The sequence below is a fragment of the Amphibalanus amphitrite genome, unplaced genomic scaffold (genome assembly GCF_019059575.1).
Source record: "Amphibalanus amphitrite isolate SeventyFive unplaced genomic scaffold, NRLGWU_Aamphi_draft 000271F_arrow, whole genome shotgun sequence".
Lineage (NCBI taxonomy): Eukaryota > Metazoa > Arthropoda > Thecostraca > Balanomorpha > Balanidae > Amphibalanus > Amphibalanus amphitrite.
In genome coordinates, this window is record NW_024881766.1 from 587,146 (window position 1) to 614,339 (window position 27,194).

The 27,194-nt window shown below is 46.5% G+C and overlaps 2 protein-coding genes across 2 annotated transcripts in view; both read right to left on the reverse strand.

Annotated features, from left to right (window-relative positions):
* LOC122387028 overlaps positions 1–27,194 on the reverse strand; it is a 93,860-nt gene that overhangs the window by 51,037 nt on the left and 15,629 nt on the right. The gene's annotated exons all lie outside the window — the stretch shown is intronic.
* Positions 13,506–27,027, reverse strand: LOC122387039. Its single transcript, XM_043376840.1, has 4 exons — positions 25,977–27,027; positions 22,425–22,538; positions 21,508–21,625; positions 13,506–13,953 (listed from the first exon to the last, which is right to left on the reverse strand). The coding sequence occupies exons 1-4, from the start codon at positions 26,244–26,246 to the stop codon at positions 13,613–13,615; spliced, it is 843 nt and encodes a 280-aa protein (XP_043232775.1). The 5' UTR covers positions 26,247–27,027; the 3' UTR covers positions 13,506–13,612.

The window sequence follows — 27,194 nt, forward strand, 5'->3', positions numbered from 1 at the left end:
GGTTTTCGAAGTTCGAATAAAAAACGAAATAAATATTTTGGCCCTATCGTCTTCTATCCACGTACCAAATTTGATATACATACCTCTCTTTTTAGCTAAGTTATAGCGGAAAAAAAAACTGTTCTTAACCCGCGCCCCGTTGGGCTCTGCCGAGCAACGCGCCCCGTTGGGGGTGGCCCCCCCCTAAGATCTCGAGAACCACGCAACGTAGCGACAAGCGGCAAACGGTGTTGGATAGCCCCAGGGGTGTCGTTTTCCGAAAATGATTGGTAGTGCCCAAAGGCGGCGGCTGGCCATATATGACGGGGCTTACAAGGTAGGGTACCCCCAAATCTGCCTTTCTCATCGGATTTCGGCCACTTATTTTTCGCCCTGGTCATTGACAAGACTAACCGAAATCTAAAAAAAAACACAAAAAAAACTTTGGAAATCTGGGTCCACACCGGACGCCATGCACAAAACGTGCAGTTATATAGGCAATAGTGTCGGAGGAATGCACGCCATTCTGAAAGAGGCCCACATCGACTTAAAAGGACGGCTGTGCTGAAAGGGGACAGGAACAGCTTTGAGGGCCCAAGCCGACTAAAAAAGACGGCTGCGGGGCCAGGAACGGTTTTGAAGACCCACGCCAATTGAAGGGTTCGACAACTAACGAGGACTGGAAACACAACGATAGTTAGAAAGACCTGCTTGCCAAAATAAAAGGATGACAGTACGAGGGGCGTTCAGAAAGCTACGGGCCCGACCATGAAGGAGCAGAGAGATACAGCATCGACTCATTAGACCAAAAAGTTCATTTATTCAAATAAACACCGTTAAGACAAACACATTTCGCGCAGCGCTTCGCGAGAGCCCTCAAGGCCTCCATAACCAAGTGGGTTTTGGACCCATCCTGCACGTCCAAGACGGCTGATTTCGTCTCCCTGCTGTTAGCGAGGTTGCCGCTGCTAATTTTCTTATGTTGGGGAAGAGGTGGCAACCACTAACCAGAAAGTGCAAGGTTCGGAGAGAATAAAGTGGATGCGACAACAACTCGAAGCTCATCGCTCCACTGTTCGTCATCCCGCCCATGTACGCAGGTGCGTGGTCGCGGATCAGGTGCACACTTTACGTCAGCTTCCCTATAGCCTCTCCTCGATGTTTATCGAATGGACGCACATCATCAATTGTGTGCCCCTGTTTTGGAAAGTTGACGAGCGGAGGGGGGTCGCATCGACCCCTCTCCCCTGCCAGGCCGTGTTATGAAAAATGCCCAGGGCGAGGGTTAACGCTTGGTGCCTTTTCTGCACTAACTACTATGAAACGAATTACTGCTCTCTTCTGGGCGTCGCCCATCCTATCCGAAATGGCGAACTATGCTACGAATAGAAGCCCGAATCAATCACAGAAGAGACTTAATTAATGGCCACTTACTTAATTTGCGTAAGTGGACATCCCAATAACACATCATTTAACACACCGCCTTGCAGGCCAAAATTCCAACTCCTTCATTGTTCGGCCCAAAACTTTTTGAACGCCCCTCGTAGTTACGAGCTTCAGTTTTCGGGGTCTGATGCGGTAATGACCTGGCGTTGAACCCTGGGGAATCAGGCTGCATCACCCACTCAAATCAATATACCTATGGCCTATTCTGGAGCACCGCGGCACCTTCCGAAGTCGGTGTAGGGCCTCCAGCGGCTGGTGTGGAGACGGATCGGGGTCTATTAGGGGCGGTCGCGTGGTATGCGGGACTCAGAGGCAGTTATGGACCTCTATAACCAATTGCGTTTTCGAGCCTCTTAAAATCCATTAACCCGCGCCCCGTTGGGCTCTGCCGAGCAACGCGCCCGGTTGGGGGGGGGGCATTTTGGCCCCCCCTAAGATCTCGAGAACCACGCAACATAGCGACAAGCGGTAAACGGCGTTGGATAGCCCCAACGGGGAACTACCTTGTGACCTAATTTTATTGACCTAGGTCAAACCGATGACGTCACAGGTCAGGTCAAAGGTCCAATTTTCACCGTTTACAGGCACTTCAAGAAATGCGTTGTAAAATCGAGTAAAATGCATTTCATTGAAAATCATCGATGGGGAAATGTTCTTCAAACACATATTTTGCTATTTGAGGTCACTGATACCAGGTCAGGTCACAGAGGTCAGGTCACGGGGGGGTCACAATATGAAAGTGTCGTGTGATACATGTTTTATGGTCCATTTTACATGACAAATGCGATTATATGGGTCAGGCAGCCTTTGGGGCCAGCTTAGATCACGTTTTGGTCAAGGTCAGGTCAAGGTCAGGTCAAGGTCAGGTCAAATTAGGTCAAATTTCAAAGTTAATAATTTTGCATAAAATGGGTATCGAATCGATGCAGCTCGTCACGGGGAGTTCACTGCTGGTCTTTGTTTTGCCGTACGTGGTCTAGAATCGCTAAAAATTGAGTTAAAAAGTTTGACGTCATCATTTTTGAACAGTTTTTTCGCTATAACTTGGCTAAAAAACCAGATATCGATCTGAAATTTGGGATGTATATAGAAGAGCGCTGGGACTATCACATATATTCCGGTTTTTTCGAAATTCGGAAAATTTTTGGATTTTTTCAAAGTTTTTCTAAAAAAAATCAATTTTTTGTTTTTTTTCTGGTCAAAAACCAAAAATTTTGAAAATCTGAGATAGCAGTTTTGTAGCGCCGCTTTTTGTCTACTAGACCATATAAAGAACTTTGAAATTGCTTGATAACTGTAGATTTGGTGAGCGTTTCAAGATTGCATGTTTTTTGCTCATTTTTGCTCGAACATGACCTCAGTTTGACCTCAATAACTCCTGACCTAAGGTGACCTAAGACTTGAAATTTTTTGTGAAGGTGTCAAATTGATGCCCGGGAAGGTACTGAAAATTTGGCGGCGCTGCACGCCGCCGTTTTCTTGCTATTCAGGAAAAACCACAGGGGGGGGCCAAAATGGCCCCCCCAACGGGGCGAGGGTTAAGGACCGGAGTCCTAGACACGTGAAACCTCATTGTCAGCTATTTACATGCACATACTGTGGCTAGAACCTTATTTATGTACTTGCATATGTGCTTATTTAATATTTGCTTATCTGTTTATTTTGATTTTTTTTATCAACTGATAAGTGACAAAAGATTGGTTGGTAGGGCTCAGCGAACATTGGTAGGGCCCAAATAAACATTGGTAAGGCTCGGGCCCTACCAGGCCTACACAAAACGACGACCCTGACTATTGTGAAACTTGGTGTAGGTAGGTACCACATAACTTGAAATTACTTGACGTAATGACATGATGTGGAAAGTGAAAATGATACCTAGGTATTGATGGAAATTTATGGACTTAGGTACGCTACAAGAAGATTGAATTGGTCAACCAATTCAAATTCAATCTACTTGTGGAGTAAGTCTATAGATTTTCATCAATAGTTACCACTTACCTACCATTGAAGTTACTTGCTATCATGTTGATTTTATACATAAGAACCTCATTCATTTTATTTGTATGACATGTTTGAATGCAATTTTCTCAATAAGTGAAGAAAAATGTTGGTAGTGCTCAACAACACATTGGTAGTGCTCAGCTGAACATTGGTAGTGCTCGGGCACTCCCAGGCCTATACAAAACGACGCCCCTGGATAGCCCTATCAGGGAACTACCTTGTGACCGAATTTTATTGACCTAGGTAAAACCGATGACGTCACAGGTCAGGTCAAAGGTCCAATTTTCGACGTTTACAGGCATTTCAAGAAATGCGTTTTAAAATCGAGTAAAATGCATTTCATTGAAAATCATCAATGGGGAAATGTTCTTCAAACACATATTTTGCTATTTGAGGTCACTGATACCAGGTCAGGTCACTGAGGTCAGGTCACTGGGGGGTCACAATATGAAAGTGTCGTGTGATACATGTTTTATGGTCCATTTTACATGACAAATGCGATTATGTGGGTCAGGCAGCCTTTGGGGCCAGCTTAGTTCACGTTTTGGTCAAGGTCAGGTCAAGGTCAGGTCAAGGTCAGGTCAAGGTCAGGTCAAATAAGGTCAAATTTCAAAGTTGATATTTTTGCATAAAATGGGTATTGAATCGATGCAGCTCGTCACGGGGAGTTCAATGGTGGTCTTTGTTTTGCCGTACGAGGTCTAGAATCGCTAAAAATGGAGTTCAAAAATTTGACGTCATCATTTTGGAACAGTTTTTTCGCTATAACTTGGCCAAAAAACGAGATATCGATCTGAAATTTGGTATGTATATAGAAGAGCGCAGGGACTATCACATATATTCCGGTTTTTTTGAAATTCGGAAAAATTTTGGATTTTTTTTTTAGTTTTTCTAAAAAAAATCAATTTTTTGAAATTTTTTGGGTCAAAATCCCACAATTTTGAAAGTCCGAGATAGCAGTTTTGTAGCGCCGCTTTTTGTCTATTAGACCATATAAAGAACTTTGAAATTGCTTGATAACTGTAGATTTGGTGAGCGTTTCAAGATTGCATGTTTTTTGCTCATTTTTGCTCGAACATGACCTCAGTTTGACCTCAATAACTCCTGACCTAAGGTGACCTAAGACTTGAAATTTGGTGTGAAGGTGTCAAATTGATGCCCGTAAAGGTACTGATAATTTGGCAGCGCTGCGCGCCGCCGTTTTCTTGCTATTCAGGAAAAACCACAGGGGGGGGCAAAATGGCCCCAAACGGGGCGAGGGTTAAATGATGACGCATAATTTCCCAAATACATTTTTAGGAATTCTGACCACGTAGCGCAAAACAAAGACCACGATGAGACTTCCCGTGACGAGCTGCATCGAATCAATACTTATTTTTATAAAATATTAACTTTAAACTTTCACCTAGTTTGACCTGAACTTGACCTGACCTTCACCAGAACGTAGCCTAAAACTGGCCTAAAAGGTTGCATTACCCACATAAGCACATTTGTCATGTAAAATGGACCATTAAACATGTATTACGCGACACCTTCATATTGTGATCCTCAGTGACCTGACCTCTGTTACCTGACCTGGTATCAGTGACCTTAAATAGCAAAATATGTGTTTCACAAGCAATTTGTGCGCGCCAACGGGGCGCGGGCTAACAAAAAGATCCGTTTTTATTTCAGGGGATTATTTCGAAAAACACTTTTTTATTTTGTGGTTCAAAATAAAAACAAATATATAAAAAAGAAGATAGTGGTTTTGTAGCGCTGCTTGTTTTGTATCTTTTTGTTTTTTTCAACATTTTTATCTATCTTCAAAACTTTGGGCTGGACAGCTCTACCCACCAAACCTCTTTTGGGTCGGAAATGCCTGAACATGACGTGACTCTGACGTCATTTACGGCCAACCTATCATAGGCTGTGGAAAAAGGGCACAAGGTGTAAAATCGATTTACAAGAGGGTACTGAAATGTTCGCGACGATCGACGCATTAGTTTGAGAGATAATGCGAAACGACTAGAAGAGGGAGGTGGCAAAAATACCCCCCACCAGGGCGCGGGCTAAAAAGTTTCCACTCGGTATCCTAAGGTAAAGGTAATCACAAGATTGTGGATACGATGCTGGATGTTCTCTACGATATTATACTAAGAACAGTGTAAACACGGGCGACAAAATATGAAAATGAAACAGGAAATTGATTGATTTTCGCATCAGGTTTGACTGCTTGAAGAATATTTGAAGTGCCTCATATTTACTCCTACAGGGTGGGCAAAATCTCGTCACTGTTCGGGCAACTGGCAGCCACTGCGGGACATTTGCCCCCTTGCAATAGCGCGGGACACCTTCAATTAAAGGGGCATTTCTGACTTTGAGCTCCATTCTTTCCATGCAAAGCCAATAGGGCTTATGTTAAAATGCCGAAATCAAGGGGACACGGTTCCCCAGTGCCCCCCCCCCCGTTCCGCCCCTTATGCCCTCCCCCCAGTTAACCCGCGCGGGGCTGGGGGGGTAATTCAGTACCTTTTTTTACATCAATTTGACACGTTCCCTGAAAATTTGAGCGAAATCCGTCGGAAACTTTTTGAGAAATTGACGTTTTAGTGACGTCATGTTCGCCATTTTCGCCTCAAAAACGGCAAAATTTCAAACGCCGCTAACATCTTCATTTTTAACACGCGCACTGCAGCGGGTCTGAGCCGAACACGAACTGCAGGGGGGGTTGAAAACAACCCCCCCCCCTGAGATCTCGAAAACGGCGCAACGTAGCGACAAGCGGTAAACGGCGTTGGATAGGTTGAGATGAGATCTACAAGAAATACAAAGATCATTTTTGGGTCAGGTCAAAAACGAGGTCACCAGAGGTCACCGAAGACAAAATGTTACGATTTTCACAACAGGAATTTCGCGGTAGTTTTTCTTGAATAACTTGTCTTGCACACAAGACAGAGGATCGATTCGAACGCCATCGTTCTTAGCTCGTCAAGGCGCATCGAATGATATATAATATGACCTCGAAAGGTCAAGTTGAAAATTTGACCTCAGGTCAAGGTCATGACCTGACCGAAATAGGTCATGTTGCATATCATTCGATCCGCATTGACGAGAAAAACACGATAAACGTCGAACGGAGTCTCTATCTCTATTCAATCTCAAGTTATTGAAGAAAAACCGTTGGTGACCTCAGGTGACCTAAGATGACCTGGAGATCACCTTCCAAAGGTCATAAGTGATATGTTTCGGTGAAATCACCAACAGGGACCTGTAATACTATGATCCTGAGCGTATTGAAGTCATAGGATGGCATTCAGAGTAAGTTGAAATTTCTCCCATTGACTTATAATGGGCCGGTCGCAAAAATGACCTGACCTTAGGTCATCGATATAAAAATTCCGAGATATACAAGTTGTAGCTCGTGATGACTTTACTATTTCCTGTGGGTTTCAAGATCATATCTCAACAACTGTGGGCTTGGTGGGATTGCAAACTTCGAAATTTACGTTTCGAGGTAGGGTCACTTGACCTGACCTGGTGACCTGACCATAGGTCACCTGGGGTCAAAATTTTTACTCAAGGTGTGCAAAAGTTGGGAGAACAGGTATGCAAAATTTGGCGGCGCTACGCGCCGCCGTTTTCTCGCGATTTGCGAAAAAACACAGGGGGGGTTGAAAACAACCCCCCCTGCAGTGCACGTGTTAAAGGAATCAAGACGTAACAAAAAAAATATACGTAATTCTACTTTGTCTATCAAATGGCTATCTCAGTTTTTTGACAATTTTGGATTTTGACCCATTTTTTCAAAAAACTGACTTTTTTGGGAAAATGGTTATAAAATCCAAAAATCTGAGTGTATCGTAAAAACCGGAATATATGTCAAATAAGTGGTCTATGTGCACCTATGTACATACCAATTTTTAGAAGAGTCGGTTAAAAAATGTGGGAGTTATTCAAAATTTTATGACGTCACGACACACACAAATTTTGAAAAATGATTTTTTTAAGTTCTAGACCTCGTACGGAAGCAAAAATAGCTTCATTCGATTCGCCGTGAAAAACTGCATCAGATAGACATCTTTTTAGGCCTTAACAACCAACTTAAAAATTTGACCTCACTTGACCTGACCTTGACCTGACCTCGACCTGAAATTCATCCAAAGGTGGTCCATATCACTTATTGAGTGTGCCTATTGAATTCTATGAGTAAAATGACCCATAAAACATGTGTCGCACATGCCCTTTTCTATATTTTGTTTTTGGTGACCTGACCTGACCTGACCTGACCTTGACCTCTGAATGATATTGTATGCAACGAATATTGTCTTGGTAGCCTAAGAACACGTTTTGGGCAATCAGTCTCAGTCCATGACTCCATTCTTCGGCAACTACGGTGCAAGGCCGATACTGTAGGAACTTGCAATTTGTACCCTTGACCTGACCTTGACGTTGACCTCAAACTTTAAATTAAGTACATGTTTTTAGTTGTTCGTGATGAGATCTTTCGATTGGCGTTCGAATTTTCCAAATCGGACCATTAGTTCGGGAGATGACAGGGGGGGGGGGTAAAATTTACCCCCCCCCCCCCAGCCACGCGCGTTCGGCTGGAGACCCCAGCCCCGTGCGGGTTAATGCATGTTAGCAGAGGCCAGACACGCCAACATACAGTCCACAGGCAAATGAAGCACAGACATCCAAACACTCAGACGGGTACCTAGCAGTCGGCTCCGGTGGACAGGGCTCAGTACCGTCCACACACTGTTGGACCGCCCGCTCTGTCCACTGACCCGGCCGGTGGACGCAGTGCAGCTCGTGCGGCTCCGGCTCCTCCGTCGGCCTTTGTTCCCGTCTGGAACTGCGCCGAACATCAACACCCCGAGTCGGTGTGTCGGCAGAATCGATCGTGTTCAGTGAATCGGCGGCGCGGTGTCCTGGCCTGATGACGTCAGTGGGGGGTCACCAGGGTTACAGGGATAACACGGGCCGCCGGTCGATGTGCAGTCCCCCCTACCCCTTTCCTTCCCTTCCCTTCCCCAGTACCCGGGACAACTCTGCAACTCGGCAAAACAAAACATAGTGACGAACAGACATGTGCACTGTGCAGGGATGGAAGAGGCGGGTCTATGATTTCAGCGGATATCTCGACAAAATGGAGGGTTCGGACCTACATCTCATCCCTCGCCTGGTCAGGGTTGGGGAGGGGGAGATTGATTAACCCGCGCCCGCACATGGGGGGGTGGTAACCACCTCCCCCCCCCCCCCCCAGGTAGTCTTTCTGCTCTGCACTCCACATTGTTAGAGCTAGAAGCCTGATTTTTGTCGTACAGCTGCTCCTCTATCCTTTCTTGAAGTTTCTGTGGTTCTTGGTTTCGGAGATATGACCTTGTTTTTCAGGTCATGTCATGACCCATATGATAAATTCTCAACATCTTGCGTTGGCTATGGGCCTTGTGAGCTTTTAACACCTTGCTTTCGGCCTTTTTTGACAGTCTTGCCTCCCACCTATCATGGAACATGTTGTTCGACGATGTACAGATGTCAAGGTCAAGGTCAAGGTCAGCCTAGGCCATCTAAAATAATTGCGTTTTAGGCAGGCTGAATTTACTTTCCGTGAAGTTTTTTGACTGCATTTTTGGTAAAAGCTTCTCACATCATGATTTCATGTAATATGGACACATAAACAATCGGTGCACACATCAGTATACACACAGACACACACAGACATACAAACACATATAATTGACCTTGACCTAACTTGACCTGAAACGACCTTAGCAGCAAAGATCTGGTCCGGTAGTGTGACAAAGAGGTTCTAGCTGGCTTAGCACCAGAAAACGGCATCGTTATCGGTATATGCAGGGGCGTCGCCACGGATTTTTGAGTGGGGGGGGGGGGGGGTCGGGTTTCTAGTCTTCACCCGATGGGTAGTTTTTTTTTTTGCCACACTTCCCAGTTTTGTGCGTGCGTATGTGTGTGTGTGCGCGTGTAACAAATCGGCGCGCAGCGCCGCGAAATTTGGTATAACCTATTAGGTAGGTATACCTACCTACATCACTTGCGTAAAAATTAGCACTGGTCACTTAAGGTCAGGTCGCCATGTCAAGTTCAGTTATACGGTATACCTCTATCAAACTTTCCCCCCTCGCCATTCTTGTAGCTTTTCTCCCATAACTTCGAAATTTGGTACACTGTATACCTAATGTATGGGGTTATACGTGTCAGCAATTCATGATTCTGAGGATTTACATCTATGATCTGGAGGCAGGTCAAATACGTGACCTCATCATTAGAAAATAATGAGAAATTAGAAAATGCACGAATGCCTCCTGCTTTGAAAAAGTTCGTCAGAAACGCAAAATATCTTTGGAGCCATGACAAATCAGCTCATCATTGCCAGGGACAGGGTGCAACTTATGGCAAGTGATGACTCGAAAGGTGATTAGTGGAAATGTCCATCGATGGCCACCAACATTTTTCTTTCTACAACTTTTGACGAAGATGCGGTATGAGCGATGACAGCACCTGGAAGGTGTTCACTGTTCAGCTCAACAACACGGATCCATTCATATGTAGCAGGAGGTCCTTTTTCGATCAGGACATAACGTTGACCTGAGGTCGTTTTAACGTTAATTCTGAATGGTCAAATTTTAACTCATGTGACGCGTCTCAAAGAGATAAACACGGTAGTGACAAGACAACATGTATGTAAATACCATACAAATTCACGGAATCTAAAGTTATTGCAAAGCAAATGTTTCGGCAGAATCTGTCCAGTTAGCTGTTTGCCTTCTATGGGCAAAACATAGACCTGACGCGAAGCTAGCGAAAGAGCGTTGAAAGAGCTATCGAATATGTTTTCTGCTTCACTGTAGCCCTTCTATTGGTGGGTTCCCAGTCGCTAACGTATAACGTATACTAAAGTAACGCTGAGGTATGCTTTCGACCCCTGATCGATCTAGAGGTTTGCGGAAAGAAAGAGCATGCTGCCCGTGACGAGAGAAAGCCGATGATACCCATTTACTGAAGGTTTCGGGTCATCTCAGGACTCAGGTCATCGCCAATAAGTAGGGAAACTCGGGACCTGCTAGAACTTTGCGAATGTAAGTTGTGATGGTTTTTCGAGGTTCTGATTACGAATTTGTTATCTTAGTTTTGAACGAAGATGATGACTCCATGCATTTGGGGTAGATCAGGTGAGGTCAGATCGACCAGTAGGGGAGAGTGGGGTGGGTTGTATCAGTTTTTACTCCGAGACCCATAACCTCGTAACTATCCGTGATAAACTCATTATTTCCATACTATCTCCTTCCTTGATTCTTCTGCTTTTTTGTGCAAAGTAACTTTTCCGCTACCTCTACCAGTTTTTCTTCTACGGTCTGCCGAATAGAGCAATGTTTTTGATACAACTTGCCCCATGGCTTGGGTGAGTTGTATCACATGGTGGGGTAATTTGTATCACTAGGTATTTCACGTTTCAGGGAGTGTGCTTGCTACTGGTTTTGAACATAACAACAACATTAAATGGGGTTAATACAATGTATATGCTCAAAGGCATCACTTTTATTAGACCAAACTTAGGTCAATGCAATCCGAACGAAACATCGAAACGAACGAAACATCAACAGACTAGACGCAAAAGTGGCCCGTTAAGAGCAAAGAAGCCAACACATTGTGCCGAAATGGAACGAGTATTGACTAGCTACCTACAAACGCGAGCCAGGGCTTAGCTTTCGCGATCAAAAGCAACATACCCATACATACATACATACATACATACATACATACATACATGTTACAACATACCCCACCCGGCTCTGATACAACATGTACCTCGCCGCCATCTTGGAAAAAACATCCTCGTGCTCAAAAACAGCGGACAGCTGGAGAAATCCATTTTCACTCACGCAGCCTTAGAACCTACCCTCACCACCGCTACGGAGATCTTTCAAATTCGTGCACATCTAAATGCCCAAAACACACATTTTCTTGCAACTTATTTTTTTAGAATGACATTAAAAAAACATAAAATCGGCTCTCACTTCGAGACGCGTCCACCCAGCCACACGACAGAACAGGGAAAGATGGCGCCCGGAAAACCTCGTCGGCTGGTCGTGTCACGAGCGCCATCTATTGGATAAGTTTGGCACAATTCGCCCTGATACAACTTGGACATGATACAACTCTCCCCGCTCTCCCCTACCTAACAGTGGATGACCACCACCGATTGCTTCCTAACATGTTATATGTATGATAAGCAACACAACTACTTCGTAAATGTTCAGATGGGCGCTAAGTTCAAAATCAGCTCCAAAAACTATCCTATACCTAAATTAAAAGCATTTTATGAAAAAGTGAACCAAGGTCATCTTTATTTGAATCAAGGATATCGATTTATTTTTAAGTAGGTGATTAACTCGAGCGCACCGGAAGTTTCGTTGCAATCGGCTTCTTTTTGCGCGACTTCTTTGCGAAAGCCCGAGACGGTTTCATCTGACTCCCTTTCCCCTACATGTGCACTGTACGTACAGCTAGTTGTGACGGTAGCCATGGGGCTGAGGCTAGTTTGTATTTTTGTAGTTAGGTACTGATCCGACGAATCGACTGCGACCATTTTTTTTTTTAAACGATCAGACGAACGCTCGGGGCAGTTTTGGCGAGTCCAATCCTTTGAGGGATAAAAAGGTACTAGAATGGTGGCTACTTAAAAACATTGTTGTGCTGGTGTTCCCCGCCCACAGCTAATTGAACTTTAGGCCTAATTGGCTAATTGGCTTCAGCGAGCTCTTGAAGCGATTCTGAATCTGATGTATTTGTTGGTGTTGCTGACGCCTGCTTCACTGACATAAAAGCTAAAAAAGCATACTCAGCATCGCAAAAAGTGGGGGGGGGTCGACACCCCCAGTTTTCAAGAGTGGGGGGTCACGACCCCACCGACCCCCCCCCCCGTCGGCGACGCCCCTGGGTATATGATTTGCAGCGCACGTGATATCCAACGGTGACCCAACGGTGACAACGGTGACGAGCGGTAAGCGGGAGGGAGGGGGAATGAAAAGCTTTTATACATAAATAAGTAAAAGTCTATTCTTGAATGAAATGGAATCGGTTAAAATGCACAAAATACGTGGGCCACAAATGCGGTTCACTGAATCGTTCTCGTAGGGCCACGTCGGCCGCGTTGTACGTAAGGCCACGTCGGCCACGTTGTATGACACCGGGCCGTCGCGCACCGGTGGATCCCGTCGAAGACTGTCGGGCCCCCGTCCCGTCTCAGCCCTCGTGGTAGCACAACACGTGGGCCTGAGAACCAGGACAGGGGCCAGATGACATATATGTGAGCGGCGTGGCGCGGCGGACCGACCGCCGCGCTCCGAGCGCCGGCCGTCTTTGCGAAAATACACTGAAAACTTTTTTACACCCGTCTCGAGTGTAAACCCGCGGAACGGGTGTCGTTGATCTTGTACCATATTTAAGCATCTGAGCGGGTGTTAACTAACCCTCCATCAAGGCATCATCGAACACCTGTGTTGAGTATCAACACCCGATGTCTACACCCGTATCCAATATCAACACCCGATGCCTACGCCAGTATCAAACAACACACCCGATGTCTACACCCGTATCAAATATCAACACCCACCGTTTTACACCCGCATAGAGTGTCAACACCCACTGTTCATACCCGCACCGAGTGTCAATACCCGCTGTCTACACCCGTATCAAATATCAACACCCACTGTTTATACCCGAATCGAGTGTCAACACCCACTGTTTATACCCATATCGAGTGTCAACGCCCCCTGTCTACACCCGTATCAAATATCAACGCCTCGTGTTTATGCCCGCATTGAGTGTCAACACCCGCTGTCTACACCAGTATCATATATCAACACCCCCTGTTTACACCAATATCGAGTTTCAACACCCGCTTTTTACACCCGCATGGAGTTTCAACACCCACTGTTTACACCTGCGTTGTGGGTGGACACCTGAGAAGAACCCTCTTACGGGGTGTTGCACTTCAGACCTGACACTTCTCCCACGGGTACTTTCAACACCCGCGTCACGCCACCCTGAGTGCTGAGTGTAGCTGCACACCATTATTTTTTGCCACATGACATTTATTTTGACGTAACCACGACACGATACGACGTAACCACGACACTCGACACAGCTGCACGTCGTGTACGCTTCACGCGGACGAAACTTACACATCTAAGTGTTTGAGTATGCGCTGAAGCCCCTTAGGGGGCTTCAGCGCATACTCAAACCCCTTAGGGGGCTTCAGCATGTCCGTCTTTAGCAGCATCACTGTGGCCACGTAGGCCAAGCATTGCGTTGCCTTGCGTGTGGGTTTCTGTGCGAACACAGTGAACCCCGCCCCCCATGTCAGGAATTGGTCCTGCTTGTTGAAAGTGAGGTCTGTCACTTTCTCCCCTTCCACCCAGAGGGCCTCGTCCCAGAGAACCATAGGCCCTCCGAGTGTCGGTGGCGAATATATCTTGTCCTCTTCTCGCACCTCGAAAGCCAGATGCTCCAGCGCAGCATCTAAAACACAAACACACACACACACAGACACGCATTTCAGCTACCAGTTGATCATTGTCAAACCGTAAAATAAGCATAACACACCAAACGATAATTTGATCACTTTTACGCTGATTTACTTTTTAGTTAACCCGCGCCGGGCCGGGGGGTGTTTGGACACCCCCCTAAGGTTTTTCTCGGCACAGCTATTCTGGTATATTTTCCGCACATTGTGTGAAAATTTCAGACCCAGGTCCCCCAAGGTCAGGTCACCAGGTCAAGTCCAGTGACCCAACCTCCAAAAAATTCAAACACGCGCCCTAGCTACACCCTTTGACCGATCACTTTGTAACTTCCTGTATGTAATAAGGGTAACAGGACCTACAAAATGTATATCTCGGAATTTTGATATTTGTGACCAAAGGTCAGATGAATTTTGCGACATCCCCATTATAAAGCAATGGGGAAAAATAAACTCGTCCGGATTTGCGTCAAAACGATCACAAACAACTAAAATATGCACAAGATAGTGTCAGTAGGTCATGCGTTGACTGGTGTCCCAATGACCCGTGCACTGTGTGTAATAGGTCACGTGACGTCATCAGAGGTCACCAGGCGTCTTTTGGCAATAACTTTTGATTGAAACAAGATGCAGAGTCCAGGACCAGTTCATTGTGTTCGTCTCATCAAGACGGATCGATTGAAATGCAGCATGTCCTATTTGGGACAGGTCATGACCTTGACCTGAGGTCAAAATTGTAACATGTCCTTTCGAGGTCATCTTATACCTATATCATTCGACGCGTCTTGATGTGAAGAATGCAATGGTGATTGAAATATTGTCGTAGCTTTGCTAGATCAGAAGTTTTACTCGAAAAACTAATTTCGTCAATATTTGCTATTTAACAATTGTTGGTCCCTGGAGGCTAAACCGTTGACCTGCGGTCAAATCTGACGACTTAATCAAGATAGGTACAGCTGTAAATCGGCTATCGTTTGCTTTTTTTCCGCGCCGCTCTAGCTCTTCTCATTCTCGAGTTAGCGCGTCTGAAGCGGAAAATTATCGAAATCCGGGGAAATGGGCAACATTTTCATTTTGGTGACCTCTGGTGACCTGACCTTTGACCTGACCTAAAAAATGACCGAAGTACTTTCGTAATGATTTTTGCCGAGCTTTCGAACGCCGTTTGAGTCCGTGAACGCATCGGCCGCGGGGCGACCGCAGCCGACAGATGGCGCGCATGGCGCAAAATAGAAAAAAACAATGCCACACACACACACACACACACACACACACACACACACACACACACACACACAATGTTTATTATCAAAGACAGAAAGATTCTGGAAGAATGCAGCAGAGGGATGCAAAAGCGCAAAGCGCTTGAGTTTGAGCATCACTCTGGAAGAAGAAAATACAAACAAACAGACAAAAACATACCAGATGAGATCCTAAACTTAAGATACAGAAAACATTTGATAGGCAAAACTCAAAGCATACGAGTTGGCTGTCGCCGCCACGACAGACACCGAGCAGTAAAGCAGTGTGCGCGAGCCACCGCACGGTCAGTCCGGAGCGCCACGTCCAACCGCAGCCTGACAACCTAGATCAAGGTGGTATCTTGGTGTTGAATTTAGTGTTCTGTAAACCGGTTTGATGATAAAATGAATTTTTGAAAGAGATGTGCGACCGCGCAGCCGCTCTCATCGTCCAGAGTTTCACCGTGAATAAGGAAGTCAAGTTTTTGCTTAGGAGAAATTTCATTTAGCTCAATACCTATTTGATAAGAAATAGTTTGAAACATTTCTAGCCTTAGTGGTTCGTAGAGTGCACAGTCAAGGATATAATGCCGAACGTTCTCGTTTGGAAAGCCACAAGCACACATTGATGTTTCACTTTTTTGAATTTGGAAGAGATGAGAGTTCAGGTGACTCATTCCGGTTCTTAGTCTTGTGTGTAAAATATTTCCCAATTTAGACCCAGTTTCATAAAATTTTGGAGGCTTGGTCACCCCCAGCCGCTCAGAAATGGTCTTTTTGAAGGATGTTCGTGGCAGGGATCGGATGGTTTCGGGGAGATCATTCCAGTGTTTAGCCGTTAATGGAAAAAATGAATTATGGTACGAAGTGGTCCGGCTAGGTGTCGTTGTATGTGTACTGGCATTCCTTAAGACTCGTCCGGTGTTTTCAGCGCGTGTGTGAGGCATTGTGTTTTTAATATATTGTGGTGTGTACTCTTCGTGGCTGTTGAATGTGTGATAAAGTGTTATTCTATGCATGCGTCTTCTCGTCGATAGTCTATCCCACCCTAAGTCGAGTAAAAGCTTGTCAGTTGGTGTTCTAAATAAGGTTGCTGTCACGAGTCTTGCCGCTCTGTTTTGTAGTCTCTCGAGTCGCATGGCGTCGTGTGTCGTGATATGTCCGTCGTATACTGTGTCGCAATAGTCGAAGTGTGGTCTGATATACGTCTTATAAATTTGGTCGAGAATGGGCCTGGGTACGTACTGTGCAATTGGATATAGTGGGCTTAGTGATTGGTTGACCTTTTTACAAATCTTGTTGATGTGATGGTGAAAATGTAGGTCATTGGAGAATGTTAATCCCAGATGAGTGTGGTTTTCATGAATGGGTATGGGATTCCTACCAAATGTGAGACGTGGTGCTGTGAAATTATTTCTACGTGAAAATGTTTGCTGGACTGTCTTTGTTGTGTTGAATGTAATTGCCCATTTTCTGCCATATTTATATATTTTGTCAAGGTCGCGTTGAAGTGAAAGTTCTACGTCGTGGAGGTCTGTCGTTGAGTGGGATGCGTGAAGAGATGTGTCGTCTGCGAAAAGTAAAATTTCATTGTCGATGTTTTGTTGAATTCCGTTAAGATACATTAAGGCTAAGAGAGGTCCGAGTACAGAGCCTTGAGGACAGCCAGCGTTAACAATTTGTTGGTTCGAAAAGGTGTTGTTTATTTGCACTCGTTGTCGTCTGTCACTGAGGTAGGAAGTCAACCATTTTAACAGTGAGTCAGTTATGCCAAAGTCATGTTTGCATTTGTATAATAGTCCTTGGTGCCAGATCTTGTCAAAATATTTTGATATGTCCAGGTAAATTACTGTGAAGTCATGTCCTGAGTCGAGTGATTTGTGCATGTTATGGGTCAAATAAAGTAATTGTTGTTCCGTGCTGTGCTTTTTCCGGTATCCACTCTGTTTGTCAGTCAATAATAAGTGTTCTGTTAAATGATCATAAATGCGTTTGTGGACAATTTTTTCAAAAACTTTTGAAAGGGAAGATAAAAGACTGATGGGTCGGTAACAGGTATAATCAGATGGTGATCCATTATTTTTATATATGGGTTTCACATTGGCCTGTTTAAACGTTGAAGGATAAATTCCAGACGCGAGAGACTTATTAAACAATTTCGAAAGTGGGCCTGCTATGATGAGTGCACATAATTTTAATATTTTTACTGGGATTTTGTCCGGGCCAGTGGATTTATTAGAGTCAAGGGAGTTTAAGATTCGTAGGACTTCTCTCTCAGTTGTCTCAATTGTACCGAGGGTGGGAATCGTCGTGTGTCCTATGTTGTCCATTGGTACGGTGTGCGAATTTGGAATGTCGAGCTTTGCCTGACTGACAAAGTAGTCGTTTAACAATGTCGCCTTTTCGTAGTCGTCTGTCAGTACTTTTCCGTCAGTCGTTTCTAGCGGTGGAATGATGCTGTCAACTGTCTTACCTGTTAATTTGCGAAGTGTTTGGTGGTACTTGTGCGGGTCTTGTTTGTGCTGTAAGAGTTTCTGAACTTGGCTTTGTATGTGGGTTTGTCTTAGTCGTTTGTTTACCGCCGTTACGATGTTACGCTGATATTTCCATCTTTCCCAGTCGTAAGTGGTCTGAGTCTGTTTAGCCCGTCTGAAGAGTCTGTCACGCTTTCTTATTTGTTTAATCAAGTCTGATGTCACCCATGGTTTTTTACGCTGGTTCACTGGTATCTTCTTATGTGGTATTGATGTCTCGGCGGCTTTTAAGATGGCAGATGTGAATTGTTCCGCTGCTATATCTACGTCATTGTCGATAATATGATCCCAGTCCGTGTCTATAAGAAGTCTGGTAAAAAGATCAGCATCAAGTCTCGTATAGTCCCAGATTGTCTTAAACGTAACGTCAGTGTTTGATGAACTGTGTGTTGTACGCAGTGATGTAGTTACAGGAAGGTGGTCCAAAGTTGAGAATGCTGAGAGCGTGTCACTGTGTAGAATAATGTCAGTATTATTTGTAAAAATTAAGTCTCTCAGGTTACTGACGTTGTCAGTTATGCGTGTTGGCTGTGATATGAGTTGCTTCATGTCTAGCATGTTGAAAGTGTCGTTGAGCTGGCGATCAAAGTTTGTGATGCCGCTATGCTTGTGTTCAGTACTATTTAGATATATATTTCCAGCGTTGAAATCCCCTAATATCATTATAGCTGTGGGTGAGTGGGTCTGTGCAAGTGAAACGCTTTCAGTCATTCGCTCAATAAACAGTTGTAACCTGGCTGTTGTTTGATTTGGTGGTAAGTATATGCAACATATTACCAAGCTAAGTTTATGCACCGAGACTTTGGCCCAGATCCATTCTTCGTCTCCGATCTCTAGCTCTCTAAGTCTCTTTATCGGTAACGAAGCGTGAGCATATAACGCAACTCCTCCGCCATTTCTATCTCTGTGTCGAACGAAAGGGGCATGGTAATTATCGAGCTGGTATAACGAAGGAGAAACCGTATCATCAAGTTTTGTTTCGGTAAGAGCGCATAACATTATACTATTCATGCTTACAAATTGCATAAGCTCGTGTTTTTTATCCCCTGCAGTGATACTGTTTATATTTATGTGAGCAATGTTGAGGTGGTCAAACAATTCGGGTCCAGGGTTTGTTTCAACGCCACCAATGACTAGCATAATTCTAATGTTCTTGTAAAGGTTGTTTAGTGACCATTGCGAGTTCGTTAGTGTCAATGTGGGGAACACGCCATGACTGGCGGGCTGGGCTAAAGTTATTAATTGTAATCTTATGGGTGATTGTGCAAAGGGCATTCTGTAAGGTTCTCGAAGGATGATGAGAGGGATGTTGGGACTGTGAGCGGCTGGAGGTGCACAAGCCTGCGCCGGAGTAGAGCCGAGAGAGTCTGGTCTGGACGATGAGAGCGGCCGGCTGCTGGTCACCACCACTGGTGCCGAGTCGGGCGGGAAGGCAGCGCGGCAGACGGGCACCCCGGGCCGAACGGCGGCGGCTACTGCAACACAGCACATGCTGGTAAACGATGGGCGGCGACAGCGAGTGACAGGTGAAAAACGAACATGTATGTTATGTATCAGCTAAGTGCAAATGGTTCAATTCATTCAACTTGGCAATGTACAAACAAAAATAAATATATGCCGACTCTACTTTATGAAAATTCAATAAACTCCAACAATTTAACCTCAGACAGAAACAGGCAAACACATGATTGCAAACAAGGAATAAATCTAAAATAAAGAAAAATAATATGCCTGTGCAACTGAGAAAGACAGGCTATCACATGATAGGCAAACAAAAGCAAACAAACTGTATAGAACACCAGTAGCGGCCCACCGTCCCACACCCACTCCCAGTTCCCAGCCCACAACACCCTTCCACACCCTCCCTCCCCCTACCCGCCCTCGTTTTGGCCCTCTCTCCCAGGTACCCGCCGCGATCCCCGAGTCCTCTTTCCCTCCCGAGACGGCGCAGTCGCGGTCGGGCTACTGTCTGTGGGCGCGACTACGGTGGCTCGCCGGGCACAGGTAGCTCCTGTCAGTGGGGGCGACAGCAGTGAACGCCGAGCTCGGCACAGCACTGACAGTGCTACTGATTTGCTGCGCCGATCGCTGTAGTATGTCTATGGCTGATTACAGTCACTCTGACAGCACTGAGCCCAGTCCCGGTTGGACCAAACGGCGAGCTGGAGAGCTCAGGTCAACAGAGTTCACTGAGTCACACCGCCGGAGGCGAGTGGGTGGGAAGATCCGCAGACAGATAACGCGTGGCCAGGTCGAGCAGAGACCATGTCCGAGACGCCGCGGAATTGACCAGGACAGCTGCACCGCAGCGCAGGGGCGGCGCCAAGCGTCTCGGCGTGGGGCGGGCCGCGCTATCGGAGGGCGCTACTGGGCGGCTCTACCACCGCGCACGCTCCTGCCCCGACCCGATGCGCCACGGGAGCTCTCTCGGGCGCCGCTGCTGGACTCGGCAGGGGCGGCCCCAGGCTGGCGAGCTGGGTCGGCAACTGCGTAAAGATCCTCAAGCGACCTGATTATCTTCGTTTGGCCTCCCTCCTTCACCCGAACCTTCATCTTGCCCACGTCGGTCCAGGCGGAGTGTATCTTGCCCTCCTTTTTCATGTTACGGGCAACGTACATCGTGTGCTGGTTTAGCTTCGTGAGGTTGTCTGAGACAAAGGTTTTGCCGGCCGTTTCTGCAGACACTGTGGATCCGCGGACAGGTCGCGGCTTCCGCAGCTCTCTCCGGGCGTTGTAGAATTCCTGTCGCTTGGTGAAGTTCGTAAACCGGACAATGATTGGTCTACTCTTCCCATCACTGAGCTTACCGATGCGATGTGAACGATCAATGTCGCTCGGAGTGACGGCAACACCGGCCATCTTGGCTAGGTCCGTGACAATTTGATCCGTCGATTCCCCGTTCGTCTCTGGTACTCCTGTTATGTTTACGCAGAGGCGTCGGGAGTACTGCTCCAGGTCGTTTAGTTGGTCCGTGGTGCGCTTCAGCTGGTCCTTGAGCTCGGCGATCTCCGTGTCTCGAGCGGCCATCGCCTCAGCCACAGCTCCGGTCACCATTTCCTGGATAAGCGACTGGAACTCTCCGCGCAGTTCCCCGTCCTTCAAACACTCCAGCACTGTTTTCTTCAGCGTGCTAGCATCCATCGCTGATCAAGAGTTTGGTCACTCGCTGCCGCCGGTGATCACTCAGACACCTATCACCTTCACTCTTTGGCGGCTCAAACCGACCACACGCCACAGCCGACTCGCGACCGGTCACTGTACAGCGGAGCGCTCGCTCGCGTGACCTGACCTGGCGGCGGTCAGTCGCAGACTGCCACTGCTACTGCTACTGTATCGTATTAAAAAAAAATAGTACACCATATCTATTCCTGAATTAGCACTAACTATTTCCCCACCACAAGTAGAACTACAACTGGTCTAAGCGAAAGCATCGAGCGCAACATTTGTCAGAGGTGCGCCATTTGTGTCGAAGTTTCTCTGCGGTTGCTCCCGATCGACCGCTAGGACCGCAAAAGTGTGACATCACATCACCATGGCAACCCACGCGTGATTGGCCATCCGTTAAGCCCCGCTCTTTTGGCCGCGGCGACCGTAGACACTTGAACACAGCCATGTATTATGACAGCCCGTGAGAGAGCAAGCGTCTCCCAGCCGATAGTGGTTAGGCGATTCCGATGGTGTTAACAAACTTGTTGTTGGCGTTAAAGTCAATTATCCTGAAATGCACTTGGCAATCGACATCCATTTAATTACTAAGCCTAAATTCATAATTACTCACCGGTGGTTTCACAGATGTCAAACTTGGTGAGGAGCCTGGTCAAGTTCCCTCTCGCCTTGGCGAGCTCACTGGCTGCGGTCGAGCCGCCGCCCCTGACACGTGCCAGCTCGGCCCAGATCTGCGGTACAGAAATATATCATTACATGCGATACAAACAATCAAAACGCCTTTTGGGCGATTCACGAACGGGAGCACGGAGACTGCCTGCGATGAATCGAAAAGGGCTCGCAAGTGGGTGTCTCCGCGCATACCAAAGATGGGCACGATCGGCAAGTCGTTGCCGAGATAAAGCAAAGGCAATTTTCACATTTTTGGGGTGTACGTGACACGTGCGCACGTGCAAATTCACACCACTGTTGACTCATGCAAAAACATAAGCTGGAGAGTGTCAATGTGCATACCAATTTTGAGGACGATCGGCCAAGTCGTTCTCGAGATATAGCAAGGGGAATGTTTTTGACACACCCTCACTTTGCAAGTGCCACGTGCTGCAGTGGTCACTTGGATGGTTTGGTATTGGTCGCATACTTGGTAGAAGGATAAGGCTATCCATCAAAGAAGACCGCTTGTCAATCGGTCTCGCGGTTGCACACATATATTTGGCCTTTTCAAACAATACATCATTTCATGAACACTGCAAAACTATCCATCTTAATTACATCGTAATTACATCGATTGAGGGGAGGGGAGGGGAGAGCATGGGAGGGAAGGGGAGGGGAGAGCATGGGAGGGGGGAGGGGAGGGGAGAGCATGGGAGGGGGGAGGGGAGGGGAGGGAATGTGGAGAGGAGAGGAGAGGAGAGGAGAGAGAAAGAGAAAGAGAAAGAGAGAGAGAGAGAGAGAGAGAGAGAGAGAGAGAGAGAGAGAGAGAGAGAGAGAGAGAGAGAGAGAGAGACCTCTATTTCCTTAAAGACATACCTCCATTTCCTGAAAGAGGGCAGGGTACAGCTTCTTCAACTTGGGGATGGCGATTTTCTTGGACACCACCTGGACCCTCCTGTCCGCGAAAGTCTTTGACATCGCTTCATCAAGCTGAGGAAGCCAAAGATTCGCTTTACTAATCTAAACCAGTGATTGCTATAAGTTGCCTTTAGTGTAGTAAAGAGAAGTGCCCTTTGCAAGAATGCGAGTGGTTTTGTAGAAACATATGGTGGTATGACATTTGTCCGTAGATCCCAGAAATGGATCTTGGGATCCCATGTATCCGAAGGTTGGGACTTTTCAATTAAGAACAATCACTATTCTTTAGAATTGTGATTTTCTATTGAAAATCCCAACCTGAGCTACCTCTCTAGGGGGGTGTTTAGCGTTTCTGCCGCGATTTTGGTCATCTTGATACCCTCGAAAACGGCACGGTAGAATTTTTTGCCATTTTCAGCGTTTGGTCCCGTATCGGGGAGCTACCGGCTGGCATCGGTCGCTTGAAATATAATTAACCCGTTTTGGGGTAATCGGCACGTGCATTTTCCCATAGGGTTAACATGGGGAAGAATTTAAAATGCGATTTGCGCAAAAACTCCACGTTAGAAATGAATTATATTTTTAGGGTCGAATCTCGGGCCGGGACCCCATCTCATGGTGGTAATTATTTAAAATATAATTGACAAAATTTCGGGTAATCGTCACAAACAGTTACCCCATGTTGAGCCTATGGCGAATTCGAAAAATTATTTTAAAATCGATTTTGCCAAAAACTTCCACGTTAGATTTTGAAAATGTTCCAATATGTTATGCCCCGGGGTGTCGGCTACCACAAGGTATGGGTCAGATATGGGGCGATTGAAAAGCACGTGCCACGTGCAAACGTGTTTGATGGGGTAACCTCCGGAAAAATCCGACATTGGCCAACTGGGGGTCCTATGGCGTGGAAACCACTCCACCTAGCGACACCAAATCAACGCAGCCGTTGAGCAGATGAGTCCAGCTTGTCGCACTAGTGGTCACGTGGCGCACGTGCTATTGCACGTGCCGTGGCACGGTGTCAATTTTGGTGCTTAAATATACTAGCATTGTGAAATCCAAGGAATGGGGGAATTGGCCGTCAGGCCGTCAGTTTTTATGATAGGGTCGATCTGAAAACGGGTGTAGGCACAGAATGAAGGGGGCTAAAAAACTGCTATCTCGGATTTTTTGTAAAATGAAAAATTCAAAATTCTGGGGAAATTATATATTCGAAAGGTGAAATTTCCCTAAATTTTCCCGTTCTTCGACTTTAGCCGTCCACTGTTCAGGGACGGTGACACCGGCCGGGGTCATCTTTTATATGCTGATGGCCACGTCGATGGGTCATCACGTGGCGTGAACGGTGAAGCTATCAAAGGTCCGGCACGTGCCACGTGGCCACGTGTTTGAGTCGCGTACCTCCCAGATTATCGTGTGTTTGCCGACTTGTGGCCTTATAGCACGAAAACAGCACAAGCCAGGAACACTGAAATGGTGCAATCAGTGAGGGGACAAGTCCTGCTTGCACCACCGGTGGTCACGTGGCACACGTGCAAATCTGGGCACCTCCGTTGCGGAGATATTTTATAGTGGAATATTCAAAGGTACATAACTTTGTAAGTTTAAGTCCGATTGAACTAGAATTTGGTGGGTGGATGAATTGTTAAGCGACATGAGCGAATGCGCCATGTTTGTTGCAGTGCGCCACGTTTGTCTCAAAACGCCATTTTTGCCGCAAAGCGCAGAATGTGCGTAACTTTGTCGAACATTGGACGATTAGGATGCTCTGTAATTAAGGGATGGCTGCTTAAACGGCAGATATGAATGCACCACATTTGCCGCAGGGCGCCATATTTGTCTTAATGCGTCAGTGTTTGCGTTTTGCCTACGGCGGGCGTTTTTTGCGGCGGTGTTTGCGTTTTTTTCGGGATTTGCGTTTGACGGCGGGCGGCCGTTTTTGCGTTTTTGGCGGTGTTTGCGTTTGGCGGCCGCGGCGTTTTGCGGTTGGCGGCGGGCGTGCGTGCGTTGCGGGCGTTTTTTTGCGGCGGTGTTTGCGTTTCTTGCGGTTTTTGTGTTTGGCGGCGGGCGGGCGGGCGATGCGGGTGTTTTTGCTGTTTGCGTTTGGCGGCGGGCGACCGTTTTAGCGGCGGTTTGCGGTGGGCGGCCGTTTTTTGCGGCGTTTTGCGGTTTGCGGCGGGCGGCCGTTTTTTGCGGCGTTTTTTTGTGGTTTGCGGCGGGCGGCCGTTTTTGCGGCGTTTTTTTTGTGGTTTGTGGCGGGCGGCCGTTTTTTGCGGCGTTTTGCGGTTGCCGGCGGCCGGGCGCTATTTGCGTTGTTGCGGTTTGCGGCGGGCGGCCGCTTTTGCGGCGTTTCGCCGTTGGCGGCGGGCGATGCGGGCGTTTTTTTTGTGTCGGCGGTGTTAGCGTTTTTTTTGCGGTGTTTGCGTTTTGCGGCGGACGGGCGTTTTTTGCGGCGTTTTTTGCGTTTTTTTCTGCGGTTTTCGGCGGGCGGGCGATTGTTTTTTGCGAAGTTTGCGTTTGCGTTTTGGGCGTGCGTTTTGCGGTGTTTGCGTTTGGTGGCGGGCGGGCGGTTTTTCACAATTAAAGTCCCAACCTTCGGATCCGCAGAGCTGTTCGACAAGCGCTGCCCGGGCCTATAGATTAGGCCGGAAAGTGAAATTTGCTATCAATGCAGAACCCGGATAGGCCGGATGGCGGATAATGACAAATAGCCAGCACTGAAATAAATGCACCGAAGGGCCTGAGAAGACACATCCAAGGACGAACACAGTGACCCATTCAAGGCCTGAGAGATCCTCATGAAGTCCTTGGGGATCTATTCAACGTCAGAGAAAACCCATTCCGTGCTATCAGTGAACCCATTCCGTGCTATCATTTGGCCTCAGAGGGCCAAATGTGGTTCAGAGAGGGCCTTGCCTATCTCATCGGGATGACCAATCTCATCCCCAGGTAGGAAAAGAATATTCAGAGGTCAACATTATCCAAAAGCGGTTAAAATATAGCAATCGATGCGTCTCGATGAGTGATACCTACGTCGTCTCTCGAATCTCTTTTATATAAGAATGTATAGACAAAAACGAATGTGACTTTTATATGACCTGATATGACACAATTGGAGGTCACTGAAACAAACTCGCACCTGGGTCATCTCAAGTGGGCTGGTGTAAGATGATGCAGATACAATTTGAATGGTTCGGCAAGAAAATGTAAGTCATACACACACAAAACAGCTAAACAATCGGTCCGGGCACCATACATGACCAAGGGAATGACCTCATAGCTCGGTGACCTGACCTGATCCAACAACATTTTTTTTATCAAAAGTATGACATAAGATGGACCAGTACCTGTGAAGAAGGTCGTTATTTGGCTACTTTTATAATCCTTAGGGAGGTTGCATCACTCCCCCTGTGCCTGCGAGAGTTAATGCAACAAATGATTCCACGTGGATCTGTCCGATTCATTTTTATAATGTGAGTAAAGTTGCGTTATAGTATGCACTAGTCTTACCTCGGTTCCGTGTAGCATGCCATTTCGCATCTTGTAGCGCAGATCGCCACAACCGTCCTCCTCCTTATCCTCCGGCAGATAATTACACACACCGTGGCGCTGACGCTTTCGGTCGGTAACTTCTTTTGAAGAGTCGCCGCGCCTTTTATTCTTGAACTTGTTGATAACAAGTTGACGAGTGGCGTTCTGAGAACAATAAGTATTTTGGCATTTCAATGGCTGGTGTTTCAAAATACGTTTTAACCCTCGCCAGGCCAGGGCCTTTTTCATAACGCGGACGGCCAGGGGGGGGGTTGGTACGACCCCCCCCCCCCTGGCGATTGGCTCCTATGGCACTTAGAAACACCAAATTTACAGGGTAGATGAGTCTATAGGAGATCTCGTCCCTGTGCAAATTTGGTTGCTCTAGGTCAATATTTAGGGGGGTTTTGGGGGGTATAAATGTAAAATTTTTGCAAAAACAGGCTAAAAGTTTTTCGCTTATAACTTTTGATCTAATTAAGATAGAGCAAAAAGAAAAGCACCAGTGAACTCAGCACGTCAAGGCGCGTCGAATGATATACATGTTTGCTTGCTTAAGTGTACTTAAAAAGTTAAGCATATCTTAAGTACATCTTAAGTCTTAAGAGTGGTCGAAATGCTTAATGTTGCATATCATTCGACTCGGCTGTTCAAGAGCAACAGAACGATGCCATTTTGAAAGCTGTATCTTTATTGTGTGACAAGTTATTGGCACAAACGTCATTTGACCTCAGTTGACCTCATTTGACCTGACCCATGGATAAGTACACCAAACAAAGAAGCACCAAGTGACATAATGTTAAGTACTGTTGTTTGAAAGCACCAAAGTGATAGAACGAAGCGGATATCGCCAGTATTTTCCGAATTGAATATTTTCCCATAGGCTTAACATTATGACGTAATGACCTCTAACTGACCTCAGGTCAGTGACATGAAAAAAACCGGAATATATGTTATACAACTCGGTGAACTTAGGACATCCTGAAAGTTTGAAGGAAATCAGTCCAAAACTGTGAGTTGGACAGGTGCATAAAGAAAATTGAAATTTGACCATGACCTTGTACCGGTTTTTCTGACCTGGTGACCTGACCTGAAACGGCAGAGACCTGAAATTTTCAGGGAAGGTGCCAAAAGGTTGCCCCAGAGGGTATACCAAATTTGGCGGCGCTACGCGCCGCCGTTTTAACCCTATTCCTG

Coding starts and splice junctions, on each gene's coding strand:
- LOC122387039 (XM_043376840.1), bottom strand. CDS start 26,246: ATGAAAAAGGCCCTGGCCTGGCGAGGGTTAAAACGTATTTTGAAACAC. Junction 22,539..25,976: donor GCATGCTACACGGAACCGAG/GTAAGACTAGTG, acceptor TGGCTTCCTCAG/CTTGATGAAGCGATGTCAAA. Junction 13,954..21,507: donor TGACATCTGTGAAACCACCG/GTGAGTAATTAT, acceptor TTTGTGTTTTAG/ATGCTGCGCTGGAGCATCTG.